Source organism: Eutrigla gurnardus, assembly GCF_963514095.1.
Source record: "Eutrigla gurnardus genome assembly, chromosome: 2".
NCBI lineage: Eukaryota > Metazoa > Chordata > Actinopteri > Perciformes > Triglidae > Eutrigla > Eutrigla gurnardus.
The window spans coordinates 17813743-17838984 of record NC_139916.1 but is presented as its reverse complement, the minus strand read 5'-3'; the positions used below and the strand labels follow the sequence as shown (position 1 = coordinate 17838984).

General features: G+C 40.7%; 1 protein-coding gene across 2 annotated transcripts; it reads left to right on the top strand.

Annotated features, from left to right (window-relative positions):
* Positions 1-17: 17 nt before the first annotated feature.
* LOC311026717 (growth/differentiation factor 11-like) lies at positions 18-23968 on the top strand. 2 transcript variants are annotated; one of them, XM_084030409.1, is made up of 4 exons: positions 18-148; positions 2257-2786; positions 15411-15784; positions 20559-23968. In XM_084030409.1, exons 1-4 carry the CDS (start codon positions 138-140, stop codon positions 20934-20936), a joined length of 1293 nt encoding a protein of 430 aa, XP_083886535.1. In that variant the 5' UTR covers positions 18-137; the 3' UTR covers positions 20937-23968. The 2 variants fall into 2 exon arrangements, with proteins under 2 accessions (XP_083886535.1, XP_083886534.1); XM_084030408.1 differs by having other exon boundaries at positions 20556-23968.
* Positions 23969-25242: the final 1274 nt, after the last annotated feature.

The following is a 25242-nucleotide window of genomic DNA, read 5'->3' as shown; positions in this document are numbered from 1 at the left end:
CTCGTACCCACACACAGAGAGAAGTCAAAGATCACAATTATTAAACTGTGGAAGTTGAAATGTTTGTTTTAAGGTTCAAATCAGAACCCTGACGCGTGTCGAGTCCCGAAGCTCATCGATGACAACGAGGCCTATCAATGATGTTCAGGTGAGCTCGATGGTTTGTGTGTATTTTGTAAAAACATGAAGTAGATGAAAGTTAGGGGAAGAGGGTACAATGACAAACTCACAATACACACAGGCCATATGCATGTCTCAAATTGTACTTTTTACATTTTATTATTTGATATAAGGATGAAACCACACAGTAAAAGTGAGACATCTGGGTGGGTTTGCATTCCAGTCAGTTTCAGCACAATTTCGAAGAAGAGATGGAACAAGCAGACACAAAATTATTTATTCTCACTTCTAAAACCTGATTCCCTAAGCAACGATATTTTAGGCTAATTCCACTGACAACAATGCAAAAATAGCTTGAACATTGTACAAGGAGCTCTACCACGTTTCCTTTTTTAGAGATTGACGCATTTTAACACAGTTGAACGCTCTTCGGAGTCAAGCCCACTCCTTTACTCATCAGCCCGAAGTGATGTTAAATGAATGCTCAATAACACTGCTTCCCTCGCACCATTAGAGTGGACAGAAGAGAAATGTGAGCAAACAGCAGCAACGTGTGGTGAAGTCTGGGAAGCTCCAGCCAAGAATATTAACACACAACAGTCAGCCATTCATACCAGGTGCACTAATGCTTGATTAACTTAATACTACCAGTATTTTAACAATAACGATTTAATATTGATATATTTTCAAGCTTAATCAGATAATGACTATAGGGGGAATTTTTTTTTTTTTTTTTTTTTTTTTTTTTTACAATGAACGATCTGATCACAACAAGCATTAAAAGTGGCGGCAGACATGTAACATAATAATATACTAACTGATACATGATCCGTTCTGCAGCTGCAACTGTGCTTGCCTCCAGCAGATGGCACCAGTGGGTCAGTGATGGTTCACGGAGAGCAGGCGAGTCATGAAGTACACTTTGTACATAAAGAAATCAGTTCCAGAAACGTCACAACTTCGATGAAGCAGAGTCATGACTACAACAGCTCTCCGTGGTTTGGAGTTGGGCTACATGTTTGACATACTGCAGGTTAGATGAAAAATGTGACTCAAAGAACACTAAAATTCCACAGTTCGGTCAGTAATTAGTCGGAGACAACTTGGGGTTGTGACATTTTAATGCAACTACATTGATACCTTCAAATTCAAATTCATATACGTTTATATATATTATAAATACATATAGGCTATATTATAAATGTACGTACTGTAATAATAGAGAAGACACAGACCTGATGCTACTGCATAACTTCAATCAATCTTTATTAGGCTATTAAGCATACATCTTTTATTATTGTAGCCTTTTTTAAAGGAAAGGTTTGTGCGTTTTGAAATTAAAGGCCAGTTACTACTTTCCTGGTTTACACAGATACTTTGACGCACAGTTTAGGGATCCCTGCGTCAGACAAGCTCGTGCATCTTCTTAATAATCTGCATCCAACCATCGGGTAGGTCATGAAGATTCCTCATCACTGCGTTTCTTGTTAAAAAATGCACCTTAAATATTTATATCCGTGTGATTTGGAAGACGATGCGGAGTATTTGATTGGAATCCATGAATATATTTTTCATTTAACACCATAATAAACCATTTATAACAACACGCGCAATGAAGCATATTATGTCATCATCATAATAACCTAATTGGGCAATATCTCTAATGTGAGACATTGTTTGTGCACTGTAAAAACATTTGTGCGTGCACCCTCCCTTCGCTCTGTCCCTCTTGACTTGGTGACAGACCTAAAAGCCTTTTGTTGCAATCTTAGCCAATGGAGACGGATTACGACACCAGGCAGCTGAGATATATAAAGAGCCCCTTTTTGACCGCACTTGCACATTTTTCAGTGACACTTCTGAACATTCATACACCTCCATGGACTAAATTGTACAGAAGACCCCAAAACAACCGTCATACTACATGTGAGCAGGCTATGCATTAATCAGACAGATCATTTGTTCACTTTCAATCCAAACCTGCCTGTACCGAGACACACTGGAACGTACTTTTTCTTTTTCTTTTTTTCTTGGAAAATTTACTGAAAAATCTCCTGCTGCTGCTGCATAAAAAAAGCAACTTCGGGGTGATCGTATTGGATTAGATGCATGCCACTGATTCCCTGCCTTTTCTAGGATAAGCCAAGGAGAAGCGCACATTCGAGAGAGGGGATATAACGGGATAAAGCGAGTGAACAGACAAGAAACCGAAAGAAACAAGTTGCATTTGCCTGGTGTCCACATTATCGTCATGCCGAGGTACAACTTCTTACTGTGCTTGATGGTGCTCATCTCCCTGGGACAGTCGGGGAGCGATGAGCCCAATCTGCTGCTGCCTTCTGCCAGCGAGACGCCCACGGATGCCGGGCTGTCCCTGCTGGACGAGGACGCCGGCTCTCACGAGTGCTCCGCCTGTGTTTGGAGGGAGCAGAGCAAAGTGCTGAGACTGGAGACCATCAAGTCCCAGATCCTGAGCAAACTGCGTCTAAAGCAGGCGCCCAACATCAGCCGGGAGGTGGTCAACCAGCTGCTGCCCAAGGCGCCTCCGCTCCAGCAGCTCCTGGACCATCACGACTTCCAGGGAGACGCGTCGTCCCAGGACGAGTTCATGGAGGAGGATGAGTACCACGCCACCACGGAGTCAGTGATCACCATGGCCTCTGAGCGTGAGTAGTAGTTTACAACCCAATAATATTGTCTCCAAATGCGTCATGCGCGTAATTGCGGAGGAGATCGGTTCAAGTGACTCGGGCCTGGGGGACGGGGGTGTTCATTGGAGTCAGTGGCCTATAAGCTATACTTCTTTAGAGATTTAGATTCCGGGTCCATTCTGTGTGTCTGAAGCGGAGTGGTCATATTCGACGAATGGGTCAGCTGCTGGGCACTACTGTCAAAATGGGGATTGCGCGTGAAGCTCATACATCAATAACCAGGCGCATAAAGAGCGTCGTCACTCTGCGATAGACAGCTCCAATATGGCCTGATGAACTTTTGTTGGTGAACTTTTGATGGTGATGATGACGACGGAGGGCTAAATCCTGTTGGAGCAGCAGCTTAATATGTAGCTCCTCAGTCCATCTGCTGTCATGTTCAAACTTTCCCATTTTCAGATGTGTGTGTGTGCGTGCGTGTGCGTGTGTGTGTGTGTTTGACGGGCAGTAAACGCATGGCAGCCCCGTGTGAACGTCAAGTGCATTATTAATGATAATGCAGCATTTGGCTGGCAGTTGCATCGCTTCATCCTTTATGTCTTCTCCTGCATAAAGGCCTTAAATTCTGGAGTTATGAACACGTCGCGAGGGGCCTCTGATTATTGCCCCTCTAACAATTTGCTCGTCCTCTTATAATTTCCCATAAATCCACGGATAAACCACAGGCAGCCCCCTTGGAGACATTTTATAAAATTACTGTTGAACCCTGGCAGCTGTGCTCTATCGGTCTTTTATAGGAGGCTCTACCGGTTTCCCTGCTGTTCATCGCAGTGAGAAAAAGTGTGTCCAAAAAGCTGCTATTGTTCCCCTCATGCAGCGGCCCCCCTCGGCCGCACTTGCCTTTTAAATGCGAAGTTTATGGGCGCAGCTCGTTTTTTTCACCACGAGTACACAAAGACAGAGAATCACTTAGGGTCGAGGGGAGTGTGTGACCTTTTCCTGGCGAATCGCGGGGTTCAACAACATTTACACACGTAATATATTCTGCACAAGGCGGATAAAACACACTCCAAATAATCAGGGTTTTTTTTTCACACCACGAGCGAACAAAGATACGCCTGTGTGTAGGAGACTTTGGCCTCATTATCTATCTATCTATCTATCTATCTATCTATCTATCTATCTATCTATCTATCTATCTATCTATCTATCTATCTATCTATCTATCTTATAGATCAATATATCTATGTCTATAATTGGTAGTAAGTGGTATATTTGAATTTCTTGTATTTTAATAACTAATGTCCTTCTTCACCTGCCTGACAGTCCCACCTGTCTCTGTAATTACTGCAAACAACCTTAACTTGACGTGTTGTAACTTCAGGCTCAAATGTTATCTGGATTATATCTCCATCTTTCCTATTCCACCACTCTCTAGCTAAGATTTTCACTATTTACTTCTAAAATCCACCTGGAAAAATCTCTGTAAACTTGATTGTTTACCTCTGAGAGGTGTTTTGCTCCAGACCAATGTGATCATTGCTGCTCAAGTTCATCCTAAAGGAGAATGGTGCAGAGTTTACAGGTGAATTTAGGAGGCAGCGTCAAACATTGATTTGTCAACCGCTGTAGGACATTATTGTTTGCATTTGAACTGTCTATTCTAACTTATTTGTATTGTATTTTATTGGTTGTTTTTTATTCACTGTACGCGGTCCTTGTGGGCTCTGAAAGGCACCTATAAATAAAATGTACTATCTATCTATCTATCTATCTATCTATCTATCTATCTATCTATCTATCTATCTATCTATCTATCTATCTATCTATCTATCTATCTATCTATCTATCTACTTGCTCACTCACACATATAAGTGCTGTCTTCTATAATAACTGCAGTTATCACTCTACATTGGATTATTCCCTCTCCACCTGTAAATACAGATGAGATGAAACTCTGCATGCGTGACACACTCACCTGCTCATTAAGAGTGAACTCAGCGGTATCCCCAAAGTGCATTTTTGACTCTTTGCTTCCCATCCTCTGCACAACGCACCATGCGAATGTGATTTGACACCTTCTCAAGCCAGAAAAGAGCAGTATGCATGACACATATTTCTATCGGGCCTCACGCCAGCCAGAGGAGCTAATGACTGACATTACTGCTGTATCTGTCATCTTACAGCACTTCATGTTCTGTTCTATTTGCCTCCTCTCTTTACGTCAGCTGCAGTTTTTTTTTTTTTTATCATCTGCTCCTTCTTTCCATCTCTCTCTCCCAGCCCTCACCCCCTCCCTCTACACCCCCCCCACCCCCAACCCCCCACCTTCCTCCCCGTTAGCCCCCTTTCTCCTTCCTCTTCTTTTTCTCCGGTACTCATGGAAGAGTTGAGCGAATGAGTGCATCTCTTTTTGCCTGTGGCGCCTTAGTGATCCCACAGGATTAAAAGTGCCTTTTCTGTCTCTCTGATAGAAGGAGGACTTCAAACACTATTCCCTGCGCACCTCGAACCCAATCACCCTTTCACGGTCGTGCACATTGCCTTTGATGGGCCATGTGGGTTCACACAGTACATACTGAACTGGACCCGTGCCAGAGTTGCTTCTTAGTATTCACTCCAGGTACGTGGGTGCCGCAGTGGGGGTTGAGAGGGTCTATGCTTCCTGGTCTCTAATTACTATGAAATTTCATGGAAAAGTACAGCTATTTATATCATAGTGCGGCACTAAAACATCGGCGTATAGTGTGTTGTGGAGCAGTTTATCAGTGTCGTTTTCCAGTGCAGCATCGTGGATGAGTGTTGATTTTTTTTATTAACACATCCAAATAACACAAGCTATGTGTTTATGGTGATTCACGTGTGTAATCGCGCGTGCAGAGTGTGTATTTTTCAGCTCCTTTCTGCCTGAGGTGGGGTGAGGATTTGACCCCACTAGTCTCTCATTTGTCACCTGTCCAAGACATGCAGACCAGACCTTCCTCTGCCATCACTGACCTCCTCGCCCCCGTCTTTCTCTCTGCCTCTACACGTCCGTATGCTGATTAACTGCACACTATTCATCCTTTCCATTAAATACTTAGCATGCTAAAAACCAGCACATCTGCCAGGGAAGTGGCACCTTTGTGGACGATGAATACTTAGTTCAGGTTGTTTGTGAAAAGCTTAATGAAACATCGTTTCCCTCGAGCAAACTTATTTTCTGTTCTGTGACATTGTAAGAAGTTCAATTGTCCACGAAGAGAGACTCCAGCAGAGAGCAGCACTCGCTTACCCTCCCTCTGAACCTTTATTCCATGTTTACATTTTTTCATGGCAGTGCATCCAAAACATAGGAAATAACTGACTATCTGCAAAGAAACACATTACATTTCAAAATGAACGAAAACAGAGGTTTAGACCTAAAGAATTTCACATTTGAAACATTCGGCTTTTCTCACTTTGTTAACTATCTTAGAACCACAATTGCATCTTGTCCATCGTGATTGTGTGCAGGCTCGCATCGCTACGTGCTATACTGGTATTATTATGTAACCCTCTTAAAGGCTGAGGCACATTCAGTTCAAGCACAGGCTTACACAACTCTTGAGATGAAAAATGATCATCTACGCACGTGTTTAGGTACAAATGTACACATTTCCACATGTGCATACTTGCGTAGGCATATGAGGATGCTCACACACACACACTCACACAGTCACACACACACTCCAGTGAAAAGTTCTCCTATTGACAATAAGGGTCACAGAGTTCACAGCTATGTGATATATTGGAAGAGGAGACTATTAACCTCATCGGGTCTCTTTCTTTGGAAGCAAAGACGAACCGGTAGTAACTTGAACACTTACCCCCCACCACACACACACTCACACACACACACACACACACACACACACACACACACACACACACACACACACACACGTACACACACAAACACGCCCACGCAAACACACACACACACAGTCACCCACTAACCACTCCCACAAAAAAACAAGTCTTTTATAGTGTTGACCCTATAAAAGGGTCATTTCCTGAAGGTGCAGGAACCATAAAAATTAAGAGGGAGAGCGCTAAAAGGACAGAGCAGCAGAAGTCGGACTGTCTTCAACTCACTGGCCAGTGTTTGCTGGAAGTTGATGACTATGTGAGGTTTTTATAGATTTATTCATTCCATGGAGGTCTCAGTTTGACGATGACACCTGTTCTCCCTGTGTAGTTGCTGGCATCAGTTGAGGGAAAGATAAACTTTGGAGTTGAATTGTTTGGACACTGGGGGGCAGGACCGGTTTGTTTAAAAAGAAGTAAAAAAAAATGCAAGAAAGAAAGGTCTGTAGAAATTGCACAACATACTGTCAACTTTATGGCTAATAAAATTTCAAAGGGACCAAAGTCTATTAATACAAGGACAAAATTTCCCCAGGACCTCAGGAATCTCACTCCTTCCACTCTCCTTCCCCTATTCCCACGCTCCCGTGTATACCAGTCCCTGCAGCCAGTCTTTTGGCATTTGGGAATATGTTGCTTAGGAATTTAATACATGCTCTACCCAAAATACAACACTGAGAAGTTGAGAGAACAGACGTAAGACTGCATTAATGTCAGATTGGAGGCATGGCTGTGAAAGAATATTTTTGGTCTCCTTGTAAAAAAAAAAAAAAAAAAGAAGACAATCTCTGCTTTCACTGCTTGTGAGCTCCTCATTGGTCTAAAGACTGTGACTGGGTTAGGTGCACCGCGGCTCACGCTGCGGTTGGGGGTAGGGGGGGGTGGGGGTCCGCAGGGAGCAACAAGCAGCTCAGTCCTATCCTAAAGGGACAGAAATCATGCAAGGGTTTTATAGGTACAATTAAAAAGACCTGAAACAGATGTTACGTTTCACTAATAAAGGAAATAATTACTTCACACCAGTAATTAAACCCTGTGTAGGGACATGAGTGAGGAGGAGGAGGAGAAGAAGGAGGAGGAGGGGAGTGAAAAGATAAAATGGAGATCATTGAGGGGATTATTGTTGATGGATGCGTTCAGGCTCTGTGTGGTCGTGTGCGAGGAGTTGCTGAGGATCAGTTTATGGAAGAGTCCATTAAACCTGAGAGGCGTTTAAGCAGAGGAAATGCTACGTGGGCATAACGCCTGATCCCATGAGGAAGCCACTGTGTCGGGTGGAAGCACAATTAACGGTGGATTACCTCATGATTATCTACATGAAAATTTAATTAGCCTCTCTTCTGGAGAGCATTTCGCACTGTATTTATCACCTGTGGTTGTATTTTTCACGCCGGGAAGTTCATTATGGAAAATGCACAGTCGAAGTGATTTCTTTAGGGACAGGAGCCAAGTTTGATTTATATAATGTACAACACAGCTCATAAAGGGAACAATATGTTCATGTTGCTTCGAAAGTGTAGAAGTAAATGCTGGTTGAGACTCTGACAGATGCTTTTCAGTAACTGAGTGTACTCAAAGACTTCCAGGGGAAAGTATGTAGTTTTAAGTAAGTAATTTTTGAGTGTTTAAGTTGATAAAACGAATCAGTTGTCAACATGTGTTTATTGATAAGGCAAGAGATTAAAGGACACATTTTTAAAAAGCAATTCTGGCCTGCTGCTCTCCAAGGGGCAACCTCCGCTAGTGAAGCCAATGCCTTAAATCTGCATTCTTTTTAATGGCCATCGTGGGGCGATTCCACTGGTACTCGGTAAACATTGTAGACAATTGATAGTTTTAAAATCTTCTTCAATACAGGATGAGTTTGTTTTGTAAATTGTGGTCAATCTAAGAACTTTAACCCTTCCATTGTCTGTTTTCAGTGCCTGAAAGTGAATTGTAACATTATCTTGCCTTCATCTCATTCAGTGTTCTGTTGTACTTAGCTCCACCCTCTTGTGTCACTTCTGGTTGCAAAAAAAAAACAAGACGGCAATGGCCAAAATGCCGAACTTGAGGCTTCAAACCATAGTCCACAAACCGATGGGTGATGTCACAGTGACTACGTCCACTCCAGCCAGTTTAAGGTCCCACAGTTTGAGACTCGTCTCAAGTTGAGCAAAAATGGATGCATCAATGCTGATCAGTCGCCCTCGGACTGTTTGGGCTTTCCAGCGAACACATTTTGACTGTGTTCACTAATGGGAAGCTAGTTCTCGTTAATGAATGCACTAGTGGATTCACCTGCAATGAAGAAATAACGTTTATTGCAGACATAAAATACTATAAATAATATTCAACATTTTACATACTTTTGAGGGGAAGAATAGATACTCAACAGTTAATTGAACACATGGTGGTGGTCAGGTGGTCAGTGGAGAATTGGACCTCTTTCCTGTTGTGATTTCATTGATTTGCATTAGTGTCAATCTGATTTTTAATTATTTTATACATGTAAACCTCTATATACATGTCAGTGGCCATGACTAACTAAGAGTCATTGTAACTATAACCAAGTGTTTTTGCATTGTTGTAGGTCACTATGTGATAATGTAGTATTTTTTAAATTTGCTCCATTAAACATGTCAATAAGCAAAATCCAACAACAGAAGATCAGCAGTTTGAATAAAAATCCTTCTACTACAGGTTCTTGGACTGTTGCTGAGATGAACAAATGCAGTGAACAACCATTGTCTAATTATTGTAATTGTTGTTGTGATGATATAAGACTTATAGTTAGCTGAACCGCTTTAGTTTCTGTTTCTGGGTAAACTCGTACTCTTTCGTTCTTTTGCTTTGTATGTTGCTGCGGTGTTTGTATGCTGGGTTAGCTGTGCTTGTTATGTTGAGCAATAGTGAATAAGTGAGTGAACCACAGTGATGATATCTGGTACAGTAGTTTACAGTAGAGTGACTTGTTGACCACCGGTGCAGTGCAAGTTGGTAATGGCTGTACATGTGACTTCATCCATCCATCCATCCATCCATTTCTACCGCTTATCCTGTATTCAGGGTCGCGGGGGGGCTGGAGCCGATCCCAGCTGTCATTGGGCGAAGGCAGGGACATGTGACTTCATTATTTCCTTATTTAAATTTATATCAACAGATGTATCATGTTAACCAGTGAAATAACTCAGCAGATCATTAAAGAAACACATAATCGCCATATAGAGTGACATACAGTCAGCCGGCAAATTAAGAAATGATCCATGACACATCTGTATGAGTTTTAAGTTTGTATTGTCGAAACAATAATGGCTGCGACGAGTATTTATTACAACTGAATTTAAGTTTGCTGTAGGTTTTTGGATGCATGATAACTTGAAGAATATTAAGCTGAGCCAAAGAAATTTGAACTCTATATTAATAACCATGACATAAACAGCATCAAAGAGAATTTCCATTGTAGAGCTTCAAAATAACAAAATCAGAACTGCTTCTTCTGATTGGCATGAGTTAATACTCAGCTGGCAAAAAACATATATTTGTTTTAGTTTTGGGGGTTAAATGCAATACAAATGAAATGTAATAACTGTTGAGCGTTGTCTTTGATTGCCATCTGGCAGTGGTGTTTCCTTTTAAATGTGTATGTTAGTATTCATTCATAATCTGACTGAAGTCCTCTGACCATCACTTAAAACAGAGGCTGCAAATAAATCTGCCTTGTCTTGTTTAAATATCTGCTTTTATCCAAAATGTGTTGTTTCTTTAAAAAAGTTTGCATTTAACTTTTGAGAGCGGAGCAGAACGTTGTCCTCTGACGTTAATGTCTTGCATGTATGTGTGGATGCACAAACACAAGTGCTGAGACCCCAGCATGCTTCCTGCTGTCCAGCTGTCCACCTTATTGCAGTTCACTGCACGCTCGCTCTTTTCAACCTCCGTCCCCGTCCTGCTGGAGATGTCCCGCAGACGCTCCCCTCATAATACAAACGCACATAACCCCACCGCCCAAGACAATGAGCCTGTTTGCTGAAGACAGTCAGTTTGGAGCTTGTGTACGTCGTGTGTTTATGTGTAGTTGCATGTTTCCATGTGTGTGTTCACTGAGCTAGAACAGGGAGCATTAGGAGGTGTCTTTTGTTACTCCTGGGGGGCTACTGTGCCCAATCCTAATAGGAGTCTTGTGCCTGCCGTTGTCCCAGGGGAGGGCTTCTGAATGAGGGGGTCTAACTTCACACACACACACACCCCCTCATCTCCATCCCCAGCTCGAGCCATGCCTCCCCCACCGCCCTCTCCCGTCCCTTGGGACTGGCCGAGAGACAAAGAGGGAGTGGGGCTGGGGTGGGATGGGATGTTTTGGGGGGGTGCACTGTGGCCCCTGTCTTATTAGAAGGGTCGTGAACGTGTCACGATGATTAATATGCCGAGGTGCGTGGGGATACCCTAGAGTCACATTTATTCAACGTGAGGGCTCCCAAACACACACTCACCACAAAATGGCACATTTGCATTTCCCATTAAGAAAAGAAAATATAGATATATATATGCAAATGAAACTCCTATCTAGGTTTATACCATTTTGCATTATCCATTTGGACATTAACAATAGATGACCATTTCTCTCTCCCTCCCTCCCGTCTCATTTTTAGCTGCAGATTTTCACCTGATTGGCGCATGTTGCGGCACGTGTACACAACACGCACACGGCTGCCTTTCAAGAGTTTGAATAAAGAAGTGAACTCTCATGAATTTGTTTGTTCATATGAGATCGAAGCGTGACGGTCATTTTTTAAATTCAGAAAGACTTATAGTTGATTCATAAAATCCTGTCAAACTTACACCATTGAAAAAAAATCATCACTTACTTTTTTACTTTGCTGACGGGAGTCCTCATCAAAACGGTAGAATCCTTTGTGAACTCTTTTTGTTCTGTGTCTCGTGGAAATCAAAGATAGATAAATGCCCGTTTGACCAATTAAAGGTCTCCCATTTTTACCATACTGCCAACATTAAAGCACCAGCAGTAACATGTGTTAACTATTCATTGTATGAATACACTTTAACTTCCCCTCTCCATCTGTTTTCAACTGTTTAACTGGCTCAGCATTACTGCATTTGATTATTAAAAGCGTTGCACTTTGAAACAGGCAACGGTCAAATTAAAACGGACAGATGGCATGGTGAATATACCCTTATATACTATATGTTTCCCCCTAATATAGACGTATAGTAGGCTCTGGGCTAACTATGGGACACAGGTACCCAGGGAGTCCACCAGATGTTTGATAGGCTCACCTGCAAGCCTGCTGTGTGCTGGCAGTAAAATTCATGCGCTGCATGAGCTGCAATTATACCACAGGGAAATAAGCTGCTGTAATAATGAAGTAGGCTGGAAACAGGAGGAGGAAAAGCAAACAAGCCTGGTTCCTTAGGAAAAAAACGCAGCCTCTGTTTATATTTCACTTTACTTGTTCTTTAACTTTTCAGTAAAATAAGTGTTATTATTGCATAGGGAGTTTTCTATCTGCATCTTCAGTTTGCCCGAGGAGAGAGGTGTCATTGCTCCAGTAGGTGGTGCTGAATGCAAAATCAGAATTCATATCCTTAGTGCAGGATTGAAATGTTAAAACACCGAAGCATATCTGAGCAAATTGTCCAGGAAATTAAGCCATAAAAAAAAACAGTCCTGCGGTTTCAGTCAAATTATGAGCTCTTTAGGCAATAATGTGTTATGGCAGCAGGAGAAATGTTAGTTCAGGTAGAAGCATTAAAATGTCTTTACAAGCTAGCGTTGTTGGAACGCTCTGCCGAGACGTGGGGTGTAATTAAGTCGCAGGCTTGGTTTGCCTCTTACTTGTGCACTTACAGGATCTATAAAGGCACAAATTGATTTCACCTATCAATGCAGTCATTGTTTAACATGACGTAGCTCATATGTTGTGCACGTGTGTTTAATAGCCGGAGTCCTAACTGGATCACAGTGTATGGGCCCTGCTTCTCAGATTACTCCTCAAGAAAAGGTCTCCGCTCGAGGAGCTGAACCATTTAAGCTCTGCTGTATTTGTTGGTTTGATTCTTTTTTTTGTACCTCAATATAAAAAGGGATACAAACTGTTTGCAGAGGAAGAGCCGGTGTGTGTCGGCCCCCATCTGCAGTGACTAAAAACAACAAAAAGTAGTAATCACAAGTAAACCCCAAGCAAACTGCAGAATCATTCATTCCCAGTTTTGTGCTGATGAGCAAACACAACACCGTCCACGATAATTGCTGTGACCCCAGCAACCCACCAAAAGGAACATTGACATATTGTTTGTCCAGCGTGAGACACTGTATAATTTACACTCGCTAATGACTGGAAATACAGGCTGAAGGACCACGTCTGTCTCTGGCTTGGCCCTTATTCAATGTTCGCCCTGGACTCTTCTAATGGATAGTCCATCTGTACCTCAGTGAATTCATATCCCTCAATGCATGCCCATAATTCAATTACAACACTTGTTTAGTGTAAAAAGAACAAAACAGCCTGGTGCAGTGTTCTCTCCTGGTCAATTGAGGTTTGATAAACAATTCACTATTGGCTGTAGGATCTCCACCCTAATCAAAACAAAAACAAACTGTGGCTGATTCAGCACTGTTGAGTCTTTGAGATTTTAGATGATTCCCTGGTAAAAAAAAACAAAAATAGAGGGGCATGTTGTGAAGAAAGACATATTACCATTGCCATGGGGTCGACCTTGACCTTCAAACTCAATCTGGCTATTAGGGCTGCCCCTCCCCAGCACCCCTGAGATGTAAAGAGGCTGACGGTTTTGACCCCTGATCCCATTTCTTAACTAGGCTGAGGTGCCAAATAACCTTTTGACCCAGGAAGCATTTGCAGGTTGCCTGAGCAACCTCAGATTTAGCAATGATTGACAGGTCCAAACAGTTTTTTCTTATAGCTGCTTTTTTTTTTTAAGGAAGAACAACAACACATCTCTGCAAGATAAATGGCAAATGATTTATTTACAGAAATCTAGAGTTGTAATATGTCAAATATGCTCAGAGAAAACGGGCATATTAGATATTCTATTGTACTCAGTTGGCACATTATCATGCCAGATAGATGCAGAATAAATTTCCCTTAATAAATGAACGCTTTACATGGAAATGAATGTATGAATGCAATGGATGGATGTCATTATATCAGATGGAGGTCTATGTAAATGAACCATGAGCAGATTTGACATGTGGTGCAAATCACAGAAACGTCACAGCCGAGGATCACGACAGGAATAAATCTGCCTATTTTAGTTCCATGGCTTGTGTTCTTTGACATCACCCTTAATCCACACCACAAATATATTTTCAACAAGGATGAGCCACTAAAAAAAACTTCAGTTGTTTTCATTTCTGCCAGCCGTAATGTAGGGGTAGACCATTTTATTACGACTGACCCAGGGGAATCTAAGGTTACCATCTGGCCACTGGCCACCATTACTGATCCTTGTTTTAATATGCAAATAGATCTGATTTTCCAACCTTGATGTAATCACAAATGTAACCTGACTGAATGGAGCGAACAACAGGACCATGTGCACATGTGATAACAGACACCCATCATGCAGATGAGTAGTCGGACAGAGAACGGGAGTGTGTTGACCCAAATAAAAAAGAGTTAAGATTCAACTTGCTCCTGTTTGACGCGTTGTGATGGATACTGATTTTCTTCTCTGGGTTAGGATTGTTTTCTGTGAATGTTATGGGCTCAAGCTCAAGTTTTTACAATCCTAAATAAGATTCATGACAAAAAACTTCAAAAATCTCAACAATAACCAACAGCTGTGTGTTATTGAACTGGAGCTACACAAAAACTCAGTGATGCACATCTGTTGTCGTCTCCACCGTTAAGATCAGTGTACAAAACACATGCACATCTTTCTTGTTAAGATGCGGAGCCAAAAAACTGCAACTGTGATTTCTGCCTGTCAAAGAATAACACTGCCAACATTGTTAACCGCTCCCTGTAATATGTCTCCTTCATTGCAAAGTCCAACGTTTGTGTCTTCCTCAGCTATGGATGAAATAAACTGTTATTTATTAAAAAATTATCCAAATCCAAACCTAAATCCTAAGTAAAAAAAAAAAGTGACTGTAGCGACCGTGAGCACTGTCCCTCGTTTCATGAAGAATATAGCATTTGTTCGTATCATAGATGGCAAAAGTTTGCACTTCAATAATACAACATTCCTATTTGCTGTGTGAACTTCTGGACCAAAAAGTCTGAGTTACTGATAGCTACTCAGGAAACTGCTGAAAGATGTGTTTTTCATTATATGTATTTATTTATATTTTTATGAGTTACATTCAGTTGATGAACGATCATCCAAATACAGTGTTTTGGACTTGGCTTTTCTATGAATAAACACAGGAAGTGATGCGTTTTGGAGCCAATGATCCACAAAAAGGAGCACCACCTGCAGAATCCCAGATGCAGTAATGGAAACTCTGGGAAATCACTGTCACAGTCATGTTTAGCATCAAAGATGGAGCCAAAATAAGAATGGGAATATTATGTGAACAAAGTTGAATTTGGCTACACATATTCAAGTGATATTTCGGGAGCATTATCATACCTTTTGATTTGAAAGTCAAAAGTAGGAAGATGACAGGAAATGAGGGAGGAGAGAGATGGTGAATAACATGATGATGATAATGAGTGATGATAATATGTATCCAGTATGCTGTGTACCCCTATATTAATGTACCTGTCCTCTTCTCCACAGCCGAGCCCCTGGTGCAGGTGAATGGGAAGCCGAGCTGCTGCTTCTTCAAGTTCAGCCCCAAACTGATGTTCACCAAGGTGCTGAAGGCCCAGCTGTGGGTGTACCTGCGACCCCTGCAGCAGACCTCCACTGTCTACCTGCAGATCCTCCGGCTGAAGCCCGTCACGGAGCAGGGTAGCCGCCACATCCGCATCCGCTCCCTGAAGATAGAGCTCAACTCCAGGGTCGGCCACTGGCAAAGTATTGACTTTAAGCATGTGCTGCAGAATTGGTTCAAACAGCCGCACACCAACTGGGGGATCGACATCAACGCCTTTGATGAGAGCGGCAATGACCTGGCCGTTACCTCGCTGCGACCCGGGGAGGAGGGGCTGGTAAGGACCCTCAGACCTGTCTCTGGGGCAGAAAGGGATTCACTTCTCATTTATGCAAATGTATATTACAGTCAAAGGGCCGCAGTCAGAATTACACCACAGAAAATAAAACTGGACTGGATCTAAAAATATACTCAAATAGATATTCTCTCTCCATATCTTCTGTTAATCTTTACTATCAAGTCTTAAAATGGAAAAGTTAGAAAGCTAAATACATACAAAATTGCTAGTAGTTGCTCGTCGAGTGATGCAATACAGACTCTAAACTGATGTGTAAAACTCCAAGTGAGCTAGATTTAATGTTGCCCTACAATATTTCTCTTATATCCTTTATGATTTAAACTAATTTCATTTTTAAACGTCCCCGAGCATTGCACCTACTAAAATTAGGCTGCTGTGTTTCAGATTTCTGAATATTGATTCCTATCATCTCAGCAGCCATCGATTGATCTGAATTTATAGTATCAACCTTCAGACTTGCTTGAGTCAAGAGAGCAGATTCAAAAATCTGTGCTACACACACAGTCTGTGCCCAAATGGAGGCAGGAATTATTTTCACAGTGAAAGATCGTTCATCTTGAGCAAGTTTAAGCATCTGAGTTGTTTCTCACATTACAGATGAATGAAAACTAGTGGCAGCCCAGATGAATTGAATTCTTAGTGGGTGAGATATGAGCCCCATAAAAAGGACAGTGTTGCATTATGTAGCATCAATCTGCTTTTTAAATACTAAAACATAGCAAATACTATGATGAAGTGTCAACATTAATAGTGATAGGTACTTCAGTGTGCACTCTACTGACATCGAAATTCCAAGTTTTGAGCCACGGTCTAAACAGCGAGCACCAAACTTCTGTTAACGCACAAAAGGTTTCAAACAAACCTGCAGCCGACAAGTTTTTGTAAAGCTTCATTCATTCCAACAGCCTAAATAACAAAGTCACACTGTGAAGAGAACAGCTACCCTCTGACTTATGTCACAGGTTCACCTCAAACACAAACCTGCATTTGTTGCGTTCGTTTAAGACACTGATTGTAAATCTCTGCACAGAAAGAAGGGATTTGAAGCCTACAGGCATGAAACAGCAGGGATCTGTTGAAGGCTTGGACTCAAAAACCTCCATTTCCGTTACTGCTGCGTGCATGTATACGTGCAAGTGGTCTTTGAAGGCTGTTCACATGTACAAACACAGGAAGAACTGTATTATGTGTCAAAATTGTGGATAATTCATAGCGACAATACAAATTCGGGGATTAGGGGGTAAAGGGGACGACATAAAAAACTTAAAATGGGGAGTTTATTGAAGCATTGTGTATTTGGAACACTAAATACCATCGCCACTGCACGCTATTTGAACGTGTCAGTCATGACCAGTCTATATTTAGTTCAGTCCAGAGAAAACACAGCTGCTTTGTTTGGCTCATCCTCCACGATTCACATATTCCTCATATTTGCCTTTGAGAAATCCCAATTTGAATGTGCAAAATGTCCCATTCCTCATTCTATGGCGGTGAAAATGGAAATTGTTCTTGCACAGACAATTATATTTAAAAATGCAAAGTAGAAAAGATTACACTGAATGGATTGTAGCCTGACGTTCTTGTGATTAGTTTGGGCTTTCCATGAAAGATGTCCACCTCAGGCTGTTAACTACTTAGCCTCGTGCAGAAAGGATGCTCCTGAGCCTCAAGCCCTGACAACAGGATCTTTAATTTTGTTTATTTGTGGAGGTTTTTCTTTAAATGTACCAGCTTTATGTTTAATGTAATGGATGGGTGTGCATGGATGAGTTCAACCCTCAGTGTTAAAAAAAAACATCCATTGTTCATTAATCTAGGTAGAAAAGCCAGAGTTAGTGCAACTTCCAGTTACATGCAACATCTATGTTGAATAATGTAGGTCATCCCAGTTAAGAAACACCAAATATTTACCAAGTGGTCATTTGGGTCAGATCTTCACAACACATATCAGAGGTCAGCTCTGGTGTCTTGGCCAATAAATGTCTGCCCTCTGAGCACACAGCAGTGTTCAATATTATTCTTCAACAAAAAAAAGGAAAAGATCAAAAACACAGGCAAACGTACCAAAATAAAACAAAACACAACAAGCAAAGAAAGAGTGAAACTCCGCTTCTCCCTGATCCTCTGGGTCTTTTTTTTTTTCTACAACAAAAGCCCTAAAGGCCAAGCTGACATGGTCTCACCCCAATGGCCTTTCAGCTTATTTCCTCTTTTGAATGCGTCACAAAAAACTGTGCTCGAGCCCAGCTGGAATCACTGTGGGGAAAGGAAGGCTTTGTAAAACAAACATGATGGAGTAAAATATTTGATCTGCTTGCTTTGCCCAGAGGTCAAGGTTATGGTAGCCTGCAGATGACCTCCTGGGTCACGGATCAAACCAAGTATACAGAGTCTGCCATCAACGTTAGAGAAGAAGAGTTTCTATCAATGGCACTTTGAAAGAGATGACAAATTAATTCATGTTTTTATGAAATATTGGAAGACTAGGTTTTGAATTCCAATCTTTTTCTTTGTTGCTTAGACTCCTTTTGGGTCGACTTAGTTAAGAGAAAAGCCATCAGCAAATGTTAGTAATGCTAAGCATAATCAGCCTCTTTTTTTTACCCATGTCATATAAAGTGGGGTGTTGGTGAAACTCAGATTTATTCCAGTAAAAATAAATTACTAGACCTGAGGGAACTCTTATTGAAACATTTGGGGGTGTCCACCATATCAACTCTAATAAGATGTAGAAATTGATAAAAAAAAAGTTTTTTTATCAAATTTTATTTTCATTCAAACACAAAACAATAATGATGTACAGCCACAGAACATACCGTTACATCAATCCCAAAATTCTCACTGAGCATCCAGCTGTGGAGACGACTATACATGACTTTTGCTGTAATCATTTTTAAAAGATGCTTTGTCTGTGACGATCAGCAGTTTAAGCTTAAAGGTTTAGTTTATTTTACTCTCAGCAGGAGTACAATGTCCAGTGTGTCAGGTGAATGCAATTAAAGTGGTGGTTGATTTAAAATTTCTATTTAAGTGAAAACAATGGAGTTGTGCATATAGTTTTAGCAGTCTGATTTAGGAATCTTTTTATTGGTATTGTTGCTAGGCAACCACTAAATAATTGCAAATATTAGCGTAACACAAACCATGAACTGTATGCAACCTAATAGTTAATAGGAGCCTAGTTTAATGTACCACAAGTACCACACTAATTTGCCTCCTGCTGTTTTCTGTCCAGATTGTGGTTTAATAAAGTTATATTGAAGAAAAAAGTCACCATAATGAGAAAGAAACGTGTAGTGACACTGGGCGCTTTTCTGTTTAGTTTAGTTTTTTCAACTCAAGGCGTTCAGGGTGCTCCTCTAAAAACTGAAGACGCATAGCGCAGCAGTATAAAAGCAGCTTGCAAAACCCCTTAACTCTCATTAAAACTACTGTAAAACGCTGCCCCAAATGCAGGCTGCCTCGTTTGGTCTTAAAATGTTTTCTAGGAATGTTTCCACAGACATCCAGTTTGTAGAAATGCAAATATATAAATATTGCAATACTTTCATTAGCGGGCCCATAAGGTCATCACCGTTGTGTTACCTCATTGAGCGATGGATAGGGACTTCACGTTTGCTTCACAGTTGCCACTTTAAATACTTTTTTATGGTGGAAAACCATCCAGATGTATTACTGGTGCACCAGGCCTGAAAAAGCCTGTATTGGTGACCAGTTGATTTCTTAATGGCCTTTTTCACAGCACATATTTTGTTCGAAAATGAAAAGTGTAGTTTTGTAGGAGACAGGAGTGCATCACCCTAACACAGATGTTATGTTTAAGCAGACCCTTTTTCACAGTAGACATTTATTGCAATAGCAGGAAAAGCCCAGATGGAACTTCCTTTATTAATGACAGCAGTGAGCCAACATGTAGCAGAGCCTTGAACTGGTCAAACTAAATGGGATGCAGTCATTATTTAGCTTGTGTGCTTTTTAGTAATCCTGAAAAAAAAATCCTAAAACCTTCATAAAGCAAAGTGTAGCTATTCTGTAAACAGAATATTTGTGTGTGTATGTATAGCTGAGAAGATCACTACAGGTTTTATGTTTGTGTGTTAAATATGGGGCTAAAGCTGGGAGGTGAGTAGCTTGGTATTAGTATAAAGACTGGAAACAGATAGTTCTGCTGTTTGTACCTTTTCAAAGCTGTTTAGTTGAATCCGGACACAAACAGAACTGTGAAAACGGACACTTGCATGCGTTAACAATTTCTTGGCAAATAACTGCTGGGAGCTGTAACTTCCCAGAGTCTTGTCGTTGCCGTGAGGTTGCCAGGCAACCGGCAGACACACAGAAGTGTTTAATGGATGGATGAGCTGTGTTTCGTCAAGAAATAGTTACAGTACGTAACCTTTCTCTCCACCAGTTTACACTCGTATTTTCAGTGTGATTCTTTGCCGAAAAAGAGACCAAATGCACAATAAACATTATAAGGTTATCAGGAATTCTTTGAGATAATCAGACAGTGAAAATCTGAAAGTGTGACAGCCCTACTGGTCGTAGTTTTTAAGATGAGCAGTTTCCTCCAAAAAAAACCCCCACAAATAAGCATGTGACCTTTCACGACATATAGCAGTGATGTACCATAGATGTTTTCTTCTCGTTGTCAATGAATTGCATTTTTTCTTCAGTGTCAGGTCAACTGTGTTGTTGTTCTCTTATAACCACCTCTCCCTCTCTGTCCTGCCTCTCCTCCCCCTGATACCAGCAGCCGTTCCTGGAAGTCAAAGTTCTCGAGACGACCAAGCGCTCTCGGAGGAACCTCGGCCTGGACTGCGACGAGCACTCCACTGAGTCCCGCTGCTGCCGCTACCCTCTGACTGTGGATTTCGAGGCGTTCGGCTGGGACTGGATCATTGCCCCCAAGCGCTACAAAGCCAACTATTGCTCCGGCCAGTGCGAGTACATGTTCATGCAGAAATACCCGCACACCCACTTGGTGCAGCACGCCAACCCCCGAGGCTCCGCAGGGCCCTGCTGTACCCCGACCAAGATGTCCCCCATTAACATGCTCTACTTCAATGACAAGCAGCAGATAATTCACGGCAAAATCCCAGGGATGGTGGTGGATAGATGTGGCTGCTCTTAGGCTGCGAGGGAGATGCATACTTGTGTACATGCCACCATCGCATTAAAACCCTTACGGAGCTCTCCTCTGGCACCAGAACCCACTCCTCGACACCAGATTTCACTTTTTCTCAGCCACAAAAATGATCCCACTGGGGATCCATTTCACCAGTAATTAAATTGATTCTAACTGTAAAAAGGAAAAAAAAGTTATAAATGAAACATGAATCAAAAAAAAAGGACTGAGTGATGGAAATACAGTACATTATGAATGATTTAAAGAGGTTGTCCTTGTGGTGCAGCTTCACAAAATGGTAAATGAGACAAAACTATGTTATAGAGTACGTGTTAGTCTTGTGGGTTTTAAAAAAAAAAATCTTTTTTTTAATGGCATCTTTGTGAAATGTCCAGGTTAGTGGATTGAAATGACAGGAGACGATAAGCATTTACATTATTTTTAAAAGCAATTTCAGTCCTACGGTGAGTTTGGAGATACTTAATTTCACAGATACGCTTACTTACGGGTTAGATTTGATCCATAAAAATGTTGGCAAGGGGGCATGATCGGAATTAGTTTGCGATCCATTACTTTAACAAAAAAAGATCTAAATGCATGCTAATGTGAGGAGGGTTTACTGTGACCATAGTACCGTTTATACTCTTAGTATAAATCCAAAATCTTGTTTACAGATGTTTAGAGATGTGCTCGAGATGTAAAGTGTTGAGAAGATCCAAAACCAAACCTATACCCTCTATTAATGTATAACACCCCAGTGTGACATTCTCGAGTATCTACGAGACCTTTCACAGTTACTTTGATCTTTTTTTATTTGTAGTCTTGTAAAACTCGAAAAGGAAAAGGGAGAGAACTTTTTAAACTCTGTTTTAACAACTTAATACTATCTTAACTCTGTCTTTCAAAGCGGATCAACAAAACTAGCTATTTCGGCAAAATTCAGCAAAAGTAGATGAGACATATTTAGGTTTCACTTACATACTAAAGTCTAAATCTTACTAAGTACTGTAATGCAGATGCACTCTGAAGTCATTTTGCACCGGCGAAGGAGAGGAGGAGGAGCAGGATCCTGCAGGATGACAAGAATCCGACACCTTTTCTTTCTTCTACGTGACAAAAGGAAAATACACTTTAACACCCTTCCACTTTTGCATTAAAACAGAGTAAATGCACTGTTTCATAACTTGAAGAGGCCTGGGACTGAGCATGTAATAACAGACAGAACGCAAAATCCATACCCTGAAATTTAAAAAAAACGCGAGGGTGACATTAATGCGCAAATGACTAAATACAACCAAACAGGATTATACTATTACTCATGCTTACAGCAGTGTTCACAGACTTAAATTCAGAAAGCGCAGTAGCTTCCTTGCTCACGTTTCAGAACAGATTAAAATGCAAAAATCCTTTAACTGCGGTACTCTACTCTAGAAATAATGGCTTTTATAAATCACAACAAAGCACACATTAAAATCAAGAGAATGTGAAATGACTTTAGCTTAGTGAACATGCTCGATTTGCTGCGTTTTGAAATGCCCCCGTCCATCTCCACCTCAGCTATATCGTTATCATGAAATGTTGTTAGTGCTTGAACACAGAGTAGATTAGTAATGCTTGAAGTCTGTCTTTGTCTCCTGGATGTCAAAGCAAAGATATCCTTTTGTTGTAAACGAAAGCACTATGCTGTTGGATAAAGGAAGAGCCTTCTGACATTATATATAAATGATATATGTATATATTAAAAGAAAAAAAGGGTACAAAACCCTTTTTTTGGGGCACTCTACCTTACCAACAATAAATTTTGCACTATGGGACGTTCATGGCGTGAGGAGGTAAAGTGTTGTTTGTGTTTTACCAAGCACAAGAAAGCTTGTACAGTATAGGATGAAAAAAAAAACTATTCAAGCTTCTGGTGATAAACCATGAACTAGAGAGGTTATCACTTCTTTTTGATACCATCACGCTTTCCTGACTTTTTGTCTGAAGCGGGGGCCTGTCCATACACTCACACACTTTTATCCAATCTGGAACCTGGACGTACTGTACCAGCGGCCTGAAAGGCCTCCTTGCCCACTTTGGGCGACAAGTCATATGTATAATAAGTGTCTGGATCAATGAAAATAGAATGCTTTAAATGGAAATGGCCCACCCACCAACTTTAATCTGTTACCATGTTAGAGAGACTACGTCCCTTTGACTTAAACGATGTGTCGACTGTCTTATATAGACATGTTTTTGCCTTTGTGTGTATTTTAAGTGAAAGCACCCATGTAAGAGTGGGAGGAGTATCCAGGGATTGTTAGCCAAAGTAGAGGATGACATGTTGTGTCCTGTAACTTTTGTGATCGCAGGAATATGCTAGAACATTTCAAAGGGAGGAAAAAAAGCTGGTTTAGGGGCAGTGGTTGGAAATAATTCAACTGGTCAATTGTCTATTTATTAATATTAATTACAATGCATTTCAAAGTCTGTCTACCTCACTTTAGCCTCCTAAAAACCTTGCTTTTTTAAAAAATTGTCATCGATTAATCTGTGCAAAACATTTAACCTGTAAGAACCCCCCCAACCCCCAAAAATGTAGATGAAAACCACAGGGTCCCCTTGCTCTCAGGTTCAGATTGAGTTATTGACGGAGTGACTGATGGTAGCGTCTCTGGTAATGTGTGGTCAAAAGACATAATTAGCTGTGCCCACATCCATGGCTTGTTGAGAAGTTGCATTTTGAATTTTAGTGTTTGTATACTGGTATGTGTGAGAGTGTTTTCATATAAATATATGAGAGTAAGAAATCTCTATGTAAATACCTACCCAAATGTTGACATTTATGATGTTTTGGACAGGTTCGCCGCTTCTAATGTTTTTTCTCACTTTCCCCCCTTCATTCCTCTGTTCTTTGTGTAGTTTTAAAAAAAGAAATCACCCCAACTTTGTAGTTTAATGCTTGTGCATATGAATAACTGTTCAATTGTTATTTTTGCCTTTTTGTTGTTTATTTACTGTCATTTTTCTTTTGTACAATAAATCATTTATTTAGCTTATGGGACTTTTTTTTATTTATTATTTCTCAAAAGCTCTGGTGAACCAACTAGCTGGTGAACACCAGAGTCGGACGTTCCCTCTGGACTCGGGAGGAACCAATAACAGAGATACAAGGACACGATGGTTTGTAAGTTTAAACTTCTTTGTCATGATGTGTTTACTGAGGGAATATTTCACATCATCATATCTAAACAGGTTGCACCATTCAAACTATATTGAAAATGATATTGACAAATAATTTGCTTGTGTGTTTGCTACATAGCTCCATGATGTCTGTTGCTGAAATGTGACCTGTTTAGACTGAAGAAATAAATTAAATATGGTCGACACATCTGATCCATTCATTAAAATACATTTCACAGTATCTTACTCCGAGACATTCCTGAAGTTTTAATGGTGCAACCTGTTTAAAGAAACTCACAAGACATTACAAAAGATTTATGCACAAATTAAGTCATTATTTTATTTCTATATTTTGTAGCAACTTTTTCTTTTAGAACTAGTTTGCGTGAAACATTTTAATCGATTGATGCGTAAATCTCCAAGTTGTAAACACTTGTGTTTGGAGTCAGAACATCCAAACAGCTGGAGCAACCAGCTCTGCTGTCATAGCCGGGATTTTAGAAATCCTCGCGACAGCATCCAACATGTCTCCCACACTGGAAGATTTTGACCAGAAACCACTTGAATTTTGCTTCTTTTTTAGATTTTCTGTAAATCATAAACACATAAACCTTTATTTAATTTGTCTTGTTGTCCTTATAATAGTAAAATTTCAACATATAGAGTACCCTAGCATCGCATTGGTTCCCTTGTCCCTATGTGATTTTTCCATAGGATTTTGGATTATTGCAGAAAATAAGATCTGTGGCAAACACAAGTTTATGATACTGACATGTTTTGTTCAGTAAGATAATCCTCACAAATGATTTTTGAAGTGTGAATGAAATTGGTAGGAGTAAAAAGCTGAAGCCAGGCTATAGAAACTACATCGTGGTCGTGTGAGTATACGCAACAAAGCTGTAAAGGCGGACCGGTTGACATAATGATGTTACATTTCATTCAGCCACTTCTTAGAAACCGACTTTTTAAAGACACATAAACGCTTCACAATTCAGATATTTACAAATTCAATGTCATAGAACAAAGCTTTAAAATCTCTAATTTCAGGGATCTTTTAGAAAACCCATTCAGCAAACCCACTGACTTCAAAACGAGGAAGCTGCAAAAATGCTACTACATTTCCATGTTTTAGGACTCCTTCCTGCACCAC

Excerpts from the sequence above, each read along its gene's own strand:
- LOC311026717 (XM_084030408.1), top strand. Across the intron at positions 2,787-15,410 it reads GATCACCATGGCCTCTGAGC|CCGAGCCCCTGGTGCAGGTG; the intron begins GTGAGTAGTAGT and ends TCTTCTCCACAG. Across the intron at positions 15,785-20,555 it reads GACCCGGGGAGGAGGGGCTG|CAGCCGTTCCTGGAAGTCAA; the intron begins GTAAGGACCCTC and ends CCCTGATACCAG.